The sequence below is a fragment of the Colossoma macropomum genome, unplaced genomic scaffold (assembly GCF_904425465.1).
Source record: "Colossoma macropomum unplaced genomic scaffold, Colossoma_macropomum, whole genome shotgun sequence".
Lineage (NCBI taxonomy): Eukaryota > Metazoa > Chordata > Actinopteri > Characiformes > Serrasalmidae > Colossoma > Colossoma macropomum.
In genome coordinates this window covers 14,646,802-14,660,080 of record NW_023494809.1, presented here as the reverse complement: position 1 = coordinate 14,660,080, position 13,279 = coordinate 14,646,802, and the positions used below count along the sequence as shown (strand labels likewise).

The 13,279-nt window shown below is 38.9% G+C and overlaps 1 protein-coding gene across 1 annotated transcript in view; it reads right to left on the bottom strand.

The window, feature by feature from the left end:
• Positions 1-13,279, bottom strand: part of LOC118798890 (nebulette-like) — a 203,600-nt gene that overhangs the window by 53,159 nt on the left and 137,162 nt on the right. The window contains exons 18-21 of the mRNA XM_036558502.1: positions 4,341-4,451; positions 2,761-2,865; positions 2,491-2,595; positions 2,065-2,157 (exon numbers count right to left, since the gene is read on the bottom strand). Coding sequence (XP_036414395.1) covers positions 2,065-2,157; positions 2,491-2,595; positions 2,761-2,865; positions 4,341-4,451 — 414 coding nt within the window. The remainder of the gene's footprint in view (positions 1-2,064; positions 2,158-2,490; positions 2,596-2,760; positions 2,866-4,340; positions 4,452-13,279) is intronic.

Genomic DNA, 13,279 nt, shown 5'->3' with positions numbered 1-13,279 from the left:
AAGAGGCCACTGTGCTGGCTTGGGCAGAGATTGAGAAAATAAAATTCTCTCTCTAGTGTACTTTCTATGGTTATGCTTTGGTCTTTAAGCCTTTCTGACTTACGCTGACTAAGCACTTTATTAAGAACATTTGTACACATATTCATTAATGCAATTATCTAATCAGCCAATTGTGTGGCAGTAGTGCAGTCCATAAAATCATGCAGTTATGGGTCAGCAGCTTTCGGTAATGTTCACATCATCCATCAGAATGTGGAAAAAATGTGATTTTCATTTTAAAATCCAGTGTTGAAAAACGGCAAATGGGTCGATTCTCATTTCTGGTTCTGTTATTGTCAGTGGAACAGTCAAGAAATAGCTTCATTTTACAACTTCACAAAATAATCAGAAAATCAAATAACAAACAAACAACAGTGGAACAAAGGGTCATATTCTAATGATCTAAGTTTAGAATTTCCCATCATAAGTGGAAATAAATGTGCAAAGCACAGGTATAGAAGCTCAGACATCACAGAAATTAGGCCTGTCGATCGTGTATTGGTAGGCTATAGATAGACAGATAGATAGATAGATAGATAGACAGACAGACAGACAGACAGACAGACAGATACTTTATTGATCTTGAAGGACATTTAGCAGCCAGTAGCAGTCACACAACACAGGACAGTTATAATAATAAGGGTGATACAATATAAAAAGAAGAATATATACAAAAAAAACCTATCTACAGGCATATATAAAACTAAAACTATAAAAAGAAATATGCAATAGATCTATTCTGAGATAAAAAAAACCTGCAGTGCGCAGGTAATGACAACACTGAATAAATAGGTGCATATATTGGTACTGTAATAAAGTGACTAGGTGTGAAGTAATGTCCAGATGTGCAAAATGTGCGATAAGGTGCACACTAGTGCAATATGTACAGTAAGGTGTCCATATGTGCAGACAGATAAAATAAACCTGTAATTTAGTATGAGAGATTCAGTCCTAATCTATTCTCTTCCCTCTTCCCTCTTCTCTTCTGGCCCCACTGCGAAGAGCTGAAGAGCCTAATGGCTCTAGGGACAAAAGATCTCCTGAGTCTGTATTACTATTTGTATATCTGTTTTTATATTTGACCTGTACAAATTATATGAGAAAGGAATGATATAGGGAAGAAACTGAACTCCCACCATTTGACAGGGGCTTTGTGCTCCCCAGTTCAAGATGTATTCTGTCAGTAATCTGCCGAATTTCCCTATGCGTGCACGTGCATCATACAGGCATAACGACACTAGATTACATTCTGTCTTTCAGTCGTAATGACCAGTACTGTAGCCTCTTGGTGAAGAAGGAGACTCAGTCGAGTCTGTCATTTTGCTATGAGAAGTGCTTTTTATTGACACCAGCAGAAAAGACACACACAAGGCAGCCCCTAATGAAGGTCACCTCCATTTCATGGTAGACACTCAACCCATCTAACTAAACACACGTATTTTTGCTAATATAAGTCAATAAACACATAAAATGTCATATGGCCTTTCATAATGCCAGATCTAAGCTGACCTTCCCATCACTCATGCTTGATCTTTCCTGTCCCAAGTCTAACTTAGCCAACAAATACTAACATTAAATGATTTGTAGCCTTTTACAGCCATACAGCCACACTACTACAATCAAGCAAATACTGAAGTTGTTTGCACAACTGACCAAATTTTGTAGCCACTTACACAGCAGTCACTCCCAGTTGAGCATAACTTCTTACAGATTCAAAGTCTGACTTCTGCCAAAAAACAGAAGAAAAAAAAACACAGAGGCCTGTTTCTGTGGAGTTGTTTATGATGCCATTGCTGTGCCACTGTTAATCACCATGTGGTCTGAAACACTTACAGGCAGAGAAAAGGTTTTCCATTGTTCTATTTTATAGTTTTTTTGAGTTTTTGAATTATGGTCTATGATTTTTTTTCTCAAATCTGATGATCAAATCACATTATGGTTATTTATTATTAAGTAAATAAAAATTATTATTAAGTGAAGTTTAATCAAGATGTGGGTGTATTGAGCTGGAGCGGTTATGCATACTGAGCTGATGTTCTTCTGGTTCCTCTGCACTCTTTCCATTTCAGGAGTGTAGTTCACCGAAGTCCCACTGCCAACCTTCTTTTTGTACTCAACCTGCAGTAACACACATGTCCAAACACCATGAAATATATATGTGAAAATGGATTAACACACACAGTCACATAAATTAAAAGGCCCATTGTTGATCTTTATGTAGTAGTCCCTTGACATGAACCAGGAACTCTTTATATAACTCTCAGACTGCTTGTCTAAACCTCACTGTCCTCTGCTACCCAGAAGAGGATGGGATCTCTTAAACCTTGGTTTTCCTTATCACTGTTACTCTTCACATGTACATTAGGCCTAAGGCTTGGCCTGTGGTTAAGGCCTAAGGCCATAAAATGTATAAAAATATAACATTTGATGTTTGAGTGGAAGCATACTCACATTGCTAATCTTCTTGGTATTCTCTTTAGCCAAGACAATCTCTGGAGTCTCAGTGACTGATGACATCAGTCCCTTCATCAACTTTGCATTCCAAGTGTACCTTACCTACATGTATGGACATATCAATATTTGTGCACATAAACACAAACCATGTTAAATGTACTGATATAAACCAAATGTCAGATTTTTCATCCAAAAGACTTAAATTTCCACAATAGTGTGTTGTGGCAGTGCAAATCTGAAAATGAATTGAACTGAAGTGTGACTGACTGAACTGATGTTGCGCTGGTTGGTCTTGACTCTCTCAATGTCAGGTGTGTCTGGCACCACAGCATACGAACACTTCAGCTTCTCTGCATAATCCTTATACTTCTTCTGTACACACACATGTACACACAACAAAAAAGAAACACACCGCCAAAGTATGATATTTTCACATTGTGGAAGAATGGATGGATGGCTGGATAGGTGGGTGGTTGGATGTATGATGGGTGGATGGTAGAGACAGACTGTAATGACAGACCTGGCTGTAGATATCTTTCAAGTATGCTGCATGAAGGAGCTCTGGAGTATCAGTCACCGTACCAAATAAATTGTGCCTTAGCTGTGATAACTGTTTGTAAGGCAACTGAAAGAGTTCACACACACATATACAAACATCTGCAATATCCAATATACTACACAATATCATTGTTTCCCTCTAAATTTTTTGTTGACCACAAGCCAACCAATGAGACAACTTCACCAATGTTTGGGGACATTTTCTTAATGACGTACAAAGAACACTTGTTGGCTTGCCCGATTTAAAGCAAAACTTTGGACCAATTACACTAGAAGCCAGGAGTACTTCAGAGGCCACTGTGTTCATTGCTTCATTTATCAACAATCAAAACAGCTCCTGCCATCATATTTGCACAAGTTTGGCACTGATGCTGAAAAGGTTTTTTTCAGTCTAAAAGAGTGGATGTCTTCTACTGAGTCCCTGATATGTTCTTCACTAATACCCAAAGTTATACAGAGGCCTCCAACATGACAGACAGTAGTTGGCGGTATACACTGAATTAAATGAGCTTTTGGGTAAATGTTACATGTAATTGGTAATGGAGGGACACCTCTCCAAGGAAGCAATGAAACTCCGCTTGCACATACACAAATAGAGGGTTAACATATAAATAATGAACAAAAACAGGAACAACTTATCCCAAAAACACTGTGAATGATGTCAACCAGTCACTACCACTTCAATACGTGACTGTGTAATCACATATTTTTTCTCTACCGTTTATCTTATGCCAATTTAAAAAATACCTAACCTTTTATCACAGTTTATAATATCACAATAAAAAAAAGTTAACATGAATCAGAAAACCTCAAGTCTCACAAGAGAACAAGGCTTTGATTTCTCAAGTTCTCAAATGAATTATGTTGTTATTCTGAGAATAAGTGTAGTTTTCTCAATATCTCCAAAAAAAAATGCCATTATCGTAGGAAAGCAACATTTATTAATGATAATAACGTGGTAATGACATAATTGCTCAGGATCTCATTAAAACTACTACTACTATTACTACTACTACAACTACTACTACTAATAATAATAATAACAACTAATCATGGAAAAAGGAGTAAATAAAATATGTGAATTCATTTTGGGCTTCTGTACATGACAGAAACAGCCCAAATATTCTTTTTGGTAGAGATGGCATAGAGTTATTGTAGGTAATATCAGGAACCAATACTGGAAAAATGAAACACCTCGATTGTATTGTTTCACCTAGTAGTCATAAAATCCAATACTAAACAAACAAAAATTAATTAAGAAGCCTGAGTCTGTTTATGTTCTGCTTTACCTGGCTGGTCAATTCTGATGCCTTCTTAGCCCTCTGCATCTCCATTGTATCACTGCTGATATCCATGCCCTTCCCTATGATCTCCTTTTTCAAATCCTTACGATACTCTTTCTATCAGAACATGAAATGAAGATATGAAGAAACCAATTAGCATCTTTATTTAGAGTTGTCAAACAATTACAATAATAATAATTAAATGCAATCAATCACACTACACAAAATAATGCAAGGGCCACAATCGCGGATTCTAATATATAAACAGTGTGCGAGTAGCTGAGCTTTAGTCTGCACTATTTCAGATGGTTTTAAAGGTAAAAATGTACTAAAGGGAATGTGTTAACACAATTTAAAAAAGAGTGGCATTAATAATGCATTGCATTAACTCTGACAGCTATATGTTTATTAAATGTAGGTGAGGTATACAGCCTTGTGAAAGCCATTTTCTAGATTTTAAATAAACAAATTCAAACAAGTATCTTTTTTTTTATAATTTTCTTTATCACAACATTTTCAGAGCCAAAGTGAGTTTTTTTTTTCTGCACATATTTTAAAGAAAATGAAAAACTGATACTATTGCTTAAATATAACAACTTGATAAATTTTTGGTAGATTGACCTTTTGCTGCAATAAGTGTTTTGGGGACAAATATGTTCCAGCTTTGCATGCTGTTCAGGTGTGAAACCCCCATTTGTCTTTGCTGGTTTGCAGGAGGTTGTTCAGCGAACAGAAATTTTCAATTTGCTTTGAACTGTGGCCAAAAGGTGCTATATTGGTATATATGCTGTCTCTGACCATAATTCATTTTCTATGTTAGCCGAGAAACTCTCAAAGTTCTTTCAAATAATAAAAAAAAGGCAATGTAATTTGCTTGTGTATTCAATATGTCTCAAACGTGTCTATGCTCTCAAGACATGCTACTCCACCCACTAGCATCTAAAGTATTTGGTTTGCTATATAACACTAGTATAAATTCACATTAAAAAGGATGTTTTTTCAATGGGTCTCAGTAAAGAAAAAGGTTATATTACAAATCTTTTTCTGTGAAGTTCCTAGGTGGAAGCTGAATGCTTGCTTTCTGGGTCAGTAGCATTACCAGGCTAAGAGTCTACATCTGTGAAAACAGGAACAAGCAGTCTTAAGTTAATGATAGCTAATACTTCTGCCATAAACATGCACAGGACTTCATGGGTCAGCATAGAATCCAAAACTCTGTGTGCAACACCAATCATCCATTCCCATACTCCTCCCATGTGTGAAGAGTGTGGTGGATTAAAGATCCAAGTTCAGCCTTGACTGCTGACATATCTCTGCACTGTCTATTTGTTTGTCACTTTGTGAAACTCATTGCAGGCTCCAATGAAAGTAGTTTCGCAATCAGAATGAAACAGCTTAGTTGGACTATGAATCGCAAAGAATCTCCTTATTGTCTTAATGCAACTAAAGGTGTCTATTGACTTGATGACCTTGATATGAATTGCATAAAAGTAAAAAGCACTGCCAAGCACAGTGTGCAGTAACAATCCAAGGGCCGAATACCTCCAGGCCAATATTTTGGAAATGGTGGCAACATAGTCAGTCGCTCTTCAGGCAGATCCTCTAAGATTCAGGCCTTGATGCTCCACTTTTTCATGATGGTAGCATATAAGTTGTATAGAAACATGGTGCTTTCGAGGAATGAGGAGGGGATTTTTCCTCACCAGTCTACAGTTATGATTGTTTCAACTTGCCCCCTACTCAGCCAATTTTCATCCAAGACAGGACTGAGCTTTGCAAGTAAACTGTTCTTTGGTATGGGGACCCCTTGTGAAAGTGGGTTGAACTCTTCAGGAAAGGCTGCTCTCTGTACGCTCTGGAAAATTACATTGGTGGCCCAAACTGTTTTTGCTTATCAACAGCAGGTTGGCATAAACAATGCTGTTATTTTTCTTCTACAGAAGGCGCAGTCCCTTTTGGACCAGAACAACACCATAGTGAGAATCGCTTTCTTTGACTTCTCAGATGCATTCAATACCATCCAACCTCTCATGCTGGGGGAGAAAATGGATAAAATGCAGGTGGACAAGTCCATGATTGGACTACCTGTCTGGTAGACCCCAGTATGTATGGTTACTTGACAAATTCACTGCTATCCTGGACAATACATCACACCTCCTCCATGAACTACAGCAGAGCACCTTCAGCAACAGACTCATTTAGTTCCACTGCAGTAAGGAACGGTACAGGAGATCATTACCAACAGTGATCACACTGTACAACACCTCATCACTGTGTCAGGACATTACTGTATACTGAGCCACTAACAGGGCAGGCTCACTGGGCACAAGCGGGATATTACATTACATTATATCTCTCTACTCATATTACTATGCACTAACACTTTATACACATATACATATTGCACATATTAGAACAGTGATGCCACCCAGGGTGGGTTTTTAGAAGGAGGCTGGTCCTATGAACCATGTGGTCTTGACTAGATGAGATGCCTGAACAGACCTTGAGACGTGATCAGCAGAACTGTGCCCTGTGCAGTGGTGGACAGTAATGAAGTAAATGTAATTCGTCACTGTACTTAAGTACTTTTTTGTGTATCTGTACTTTACTGAAGCATTTCCATTTTGGGCAACTTTTTACTTTTACTCCACTGCAATTCAAAGTCATATATCTTATGTTTTACTCCATCACATTATGCGAAATCTGTCATTCCTTTTGGCTTATGTGTGCAGTCAAAACGAAAGAAGCGTGAAGCAAGCATACCAATCAGGGTACAACATGCACTTTCTTTTGAGCTTGTTTTGACCTGTTGGACACACCTACCCAGTGCAAGCATGAGGTTCTTCGGTGGCGTTTTAGGGCCACTGTTCATAAAAATAAAAATAGTAGATTTCGAGAATAAAGTCATAATATTTCGAGAATAAGGTTGTACTATTTCAAGAACAAAGTTGTAATATTTGGAGGATAAAGTGGGCTAACTGTAGGGGGGCTGCCATAACGTGTTGGGGTCTTGGTTGCTGTACTGGCGCCGGAGTCCCACACACTCCTGTCTCTTTGTGGATCGATCATTTTGATTATCATTCTGACTGTCTGTGAAACTTCATGCCCTCTTTGAATGGCGCGGAGATGTAGCCACCGATAGCCGTGTAGACGGCCCTGCCTGCGATTCTCCTTCAACAAAACAGACAGACAGTTTCCTCCAAGTCCATCTGGTTGTTTATTCTAAATAAACACAGTTTCCTGCTCAGCCGTTTCTTATACAAATAACAGGCTGGTGCTGATGTGCATGAGAGACAGGGAGACGGAGTATTTCTTTATGGGTGAAATCGATATGAAAGTATAACCCCACCAACTCCTCAATACCCCTCATTGTAACACGAGGAGGTGCTGCCTTGCCTTTGCAAAGCCTTTGGCCACAATATTGCGACCTTTCAATGCCACTTTAATGTTATAATTCTACGACTTTTTTTCTCAAAATATTACGACTTTATTCACGAAGTCTACTATTTTTATTTTTATTAACAGTGCCCTACAACGCTGTCATATGGTTCAACGTCAGTGCAGCAATGTAAAATTTTGGGAGTGCCTATTCCTACATAAATGATGGAACTAACCTAACTTTGTGTAAATAGACCATAATATAGAAATATGTACACATATGCAGTTGTGACTGGCATGTGTCTTTTTTCTGAATTTATACAAACACTATTTCATGTTATAGTAAATTTGTTTTTGCTAGTTTATGTTTATGAACATAGACCTACAGATGCAATATAGTAAAGGAAAACACATTTGTGAACCTGTGTTTAAAGCTTAGTTACAAGTTAAACTTGTAACTAAGTTGCAAATAAATCATAAAATGGAAATTTGCTTGTTTGCAAAAAAGTTATTTCATAGCCACTTGGTTCTACCTAACAGAAATTGTTTGCCTTCAGTGTTTTGTGCTCATGATAATTTTAATAGACATCAGTGTCAGACTAATTAATGACATTCTATTAAAAGACTGGTTTACCAAGAGTGACACTAGAGTATTTTCTCCTAAAATGAGTTAATGAAGCAAAAGTCTTGTTACAAAAATGGTAATAGGACATTAAAGTCATAATTAATCTTTTGGTACTTTTACTTTCGATACTTAAGTACATTAGAAGGCAAATACCTTTGTACTTTTACTCAAATGGAGGTCTATAGGGAGGACTTCTACTTTTACTGGAATAATTTTTTACTTTGGGTATCTTTAACTCATGTACATGATTTGTGTACTTCGTCCACCACTGGCCCTTTGGGCACATAATGCCACTGCTCTGGTTGTGTGGACTGTCTGATTCTTTGCACTCTGTTATGGACATATACATGGAAGTGTCTTAGCTCATCAGTCTCTTGCACTATGAGCTCTGCTATCTATACTGCCAGCACTGCTGCATATAGCTCTAACCTGGGAATCGCAGGCCCAGCCTGAGGTGCGAGTCTCGCCAACACTGACTTGCCTGGCTTTGTCTGTTGTCTTAAGATACCTACCGCCTTCGTGGATGCATCTGAGCAGACATGGATTTCTCTCCTTTTTGCTTCACAGAGAGAGCTTGCTGTGTATGTGTGGGGAATACAAAGCAGCTGTAAGTCTTACAGGGAGTCTCTCCATGTGTCTGACTCACCAGGAGAGTTCCCTTAGTAATCTTCCCTGTATAGTCACAGGAGCTGCAATGCCAAGGGAATTGAAGAGACTGTTGACAGTGGATAGGACTCTATATTGTGTAAAGGGTTTTTCACTGACTGACACTTGGAAAGTGAACGTATCGGCTGCTACTTCCCATATTTAACCAAGGCTATGCTGTGCATGAGCAACTTCTCCATCAAGGTCTAAGTCTTTGGTGCTTTTGGCATAGTCAACAGAAGAAAAAACCTTCAGTACTTCTGTGCTGTTTGAAATGAACTTGTGAAACTTTAGGTTTGAGATGGCGAGGAATGCTTGTGTCGTCCTGAGCACATCAACGGTTTCCTTTTTTGTTTGTAATGAGTCCATCATCCACATAGAACTGGGGCTCCATGAACTGCCTAGCGTCGGGGCCATACTGCTGTTCACCTTTTTTTGCAGCTCTCCTCAGGCTGCCACTGTTAGAAAAGGGCTATTTACAAAAATGTGTACATGCATCCTAAACTCCATGATGTCTTTGCTGGGGTCCAAACCAAAAGAAGCGCAATAATCCTGATGGTCTTCCCACTCATTAAAACAATGGAACATCTGTTCTACGTCTGCTGTCACGGCCACACTTTTCTTCCTGAAGCAGATTAGGACACCCAGGAGACCATTATTGAAGTCTGGCCCAGTATGAAGGACATTGTTCAGGGAGATGCCACTGTACTGTGCACTAGAGTCGAATACAACTCTGATTTGATCTGGCTTCCTTGGATGATAAAGAGCAAATGCTGGCAAATACCGGCATTCTTTTCCCTCTCTCAGTGGAGGTGCAGGCTCAGCATGATCGCTGTCATATATATTCTGCATAAAACATTTTTTCAGGGTGTGCCTTAGAGAGAAGAAGTGGCTTAAGGCTTGTTCTCTATTGTTAGGAAGGGGCTGTCTGGTGCTCCTGAAAGGAAGAGGGGCCACTCAGCTGTTTGACTTGTCTTGGTAGACCTCTTCATCCATGTATTAAAAAGACTTTATCTTCGATATAAAGAGTGAGCTGGTCATTGTTGCATGTTCTTTTGAAGACAGTAAGCCCAAGTCCATCACCTGATTTGCTTTCCCAGTGCACAGTGGGCTTGTGTACTAGTCAAAAATCACCTAAAAGAACCCACCCAAGATCTAGTTTCTGAGCATAGGGTGCATTGTGAGGTCCACTGACCTGTCACCTCGCTTTGTTATTTAGTATGATACCCATCCATGAAGTATGACGGTGTAAGGGGTTGGAAATCTTAATAAAGATGCATTAACACCCCTGTACAATTTTTTTATACTCATATTGGGTTTTTAAAACACTGACATAACTTCTTTTTGTGTGTTCTTTTATTCCATTCTTTTCTTTGGTTTGGGATCTCTTAATAAACTACATGCCTTTTAAAAGCAGATCAGCTTAAAGACAGGGTACTAACTGGGTACTAACGGCACTAGACCAGCAGGGGGCGCCCCTTGCTAAGAGGATGGTGTGCATAAAACTGGTGGCGAGGAAGTCATGCTTCGAACGCCAGAGCTGTGCACACCATAACTTCTGTGTCCGTTCTCTCTTTTATTAAGGTATAGAAATGTTGTTTTATCTACGACTGCCTTGGTTTGACTGGGCTTAGAATGTATTTTATGTGCATTGTGTTGTATGCAATTTTATGCCATCGTGTAAGCTCACAGAGCTGCGATTGTACCACGCTGCTACCATTACCTATAGCATCAGCCTAACTAAGCTGCTACAGTATTTTACATGAGTTATCTGTGAATGAAGGCTATGCTAATGTGCAGGTTTCCTTAAGTTTACTTGAGAACATGTTTATTTACTATTTCATTAGTGATTAATTGGGTTATTTTGTGAATGTGTGGTCTTTTATTTCTTATTCTGTTTTCTATTGTTTTTGAGTCTGTTTATTCTATGTAATTCAAATTGATATCCAATTATTTAAAGTGCTATTATTTCTTTTGTATTTTTGTATTAATAAATCAACGCCAGAGCTGTGCACACCATAACTTTTGTGTCCGTTCTCTCTTTCATTAAGGGAAGTGGGCTTTATACCGCGCCCAGGTTCCTCCTAGGCCTGGGGTCGGTAACAACAGCACCATAATCAGCTCATATAAAACATTCTAGTGTAAAAAATAATCCATACAATATTTTAAGTACTTGGACATATAAAGTGAAATCTCAGTTGTTCAAATGTAACAGTATTTTTGTATGTATGTATTTTGTATGACGTATTTCACATTAATGAGACAGTTTTGTTGGAACCTGTTTGTAATCGGATGTAAGTTGGCTATGTTAGGAAGCAGAACCAGGCCTATTTTTGTAAGCGAATGCTGAACGTGCCATCATTCATGAATTCAGTTTGCTAGACTCTCTGCTCCACCGTGTACCTTCTGTTCATTTGATTTTGATTTTCATTTCTAAATATAGTATTGAAAAACGAAAAATGGGTCAATTCTCGTTTTTGGTTCTGTTATTGTCAGCGGAAAAATCAAGAAATAGCTGCATTTTACGGTTTCACATACTAATCATGAACAACATATTAACAACAATGTATTGTATTAACAACAATGGAATAGGGTCCTATTTCGCTGATCCAAATTACCCGGAAATAAACGTGCAGAGAGCAGTGTGTTCACAGAAGCTCGGAAATCAGGATTATAAAGAAGAAATCAAATTATAAAGAAGGGAAATATGGAGCATGAGTGTTGAGAATATAAGGCCTAGTTCTGACATGGATTTATGACATTTTGTGTACGTATTTGTATATTTGACAAAAAACTGAACAAATATGGAGAAGAGACTCCGTACAGGACTCCCACCATTTGACGGCAAAATGAAAGAGAAATGAAGGTCTTGTTGCCCAATTATGAGGTGAAAAAGTCATACTGTAACTTGACCTTCGTCAGAGGTAAAAGTGTGTTAATGTGTGTTATTGCTGCAGTGGCTCTGGTTTTTGGAAAAGAGCTTTAAAGGTGCATTGAGTGGGCTTCACCGCCCCCCGTGAAAAAGGGACGTTGTAGTTTACTGTTGTTAACGTTGTTGTTGTGTTACTCTACAGTGTGTGTGTGTTACAGGGGTGCTGAATCATGTGAAGGGGGGGTTATACCTATGGTTGTGATGGTGGCAAGATGAGAAGGGGGGAGCGGCGTTAGGTACACACTGAATTCAGGGTGGAGAAGATTCAGTATTAAGGCTGTTTTCACACCTTATTCATTTGCTAAAGTCCGAACCAGAGTTTGGGTTATTGTGATTTTGTATTTTTTTAATTGGATTCGGTTGGTTTCACACTGTAACGGATAGGTCGCTCCCACTTTTGCCACCATCTGAGCTAGAAAAGTAAACAAAACATTTTACTATATTACACAGACCACATAACTTATTTCTGATTGGCTGGGCCACACAACAGTAACCTTCAAACAGACGCAGAACCAGAAGTAGAGATGGAGTGAAGATTAGTTTCATTTCTCTGACTGCACAAGCTACCCGCAGACTTTATTTTAACATAATAATAAGTGTGATAATATGATTCATCAAGAATATGAGTGAGTGACAGATCTGGCTTTTATACCATGATGGATGAGTAAAAGTTAAAAGAAAAAATAATTTGTTTAATAGAGGCAAATGGAACGTTTTTCGGGGGTGCTAATGGGGACGCTGAACGATTTTCAGGGGGGCTTCAGCACCTTCTAGCACTCCCTGGCGCCGTTCCTGGTGTGGGTTCAGTTAGTTGGGTTAAGTGTCTATCCTGAAGCAGAGGCGACCTTCTCTGCTAACGGGCTGCTCTGTATGAGTCTTTTCTGCCGGTGTAAATAAAGAGCACTTCTCATAGCAGAATCACAGCCTCTCCTGAGTCTCCTTCTTCACCAAGACACTGATGCACGTGCACGTGGAGAGGAGTCGGAGTTCGGCACAACACCGACAGAATACTTCGTTACGTGAACCTGAGTGCACCAGCAGCTGATCTGGAGAGTATGAGGCCCCCACGTTAAATGGCGGGAGTGCAGTATGGGAGTCTCTCATATCGTTTCATTGATTTGCAGATAGAACAAAGCTGTGCACGTCAAGTATACAAACACCTACACAAAACATGATAAAGTCTACCAATATGTCAGAACTGCAGGCCTGTATTCTGAGCTTCTGCAACCATATGTGCGCACTGCTCTTTATTTCTGCTCAAAGTGATGGGAATTTTTTTTTTGACCATTCTGTTTATTGGGTAAGGAGGAAAGAAAAGGCTTACAAAGCTGAAACAAGATACATGCATAGATTTTGTTTGGTTAT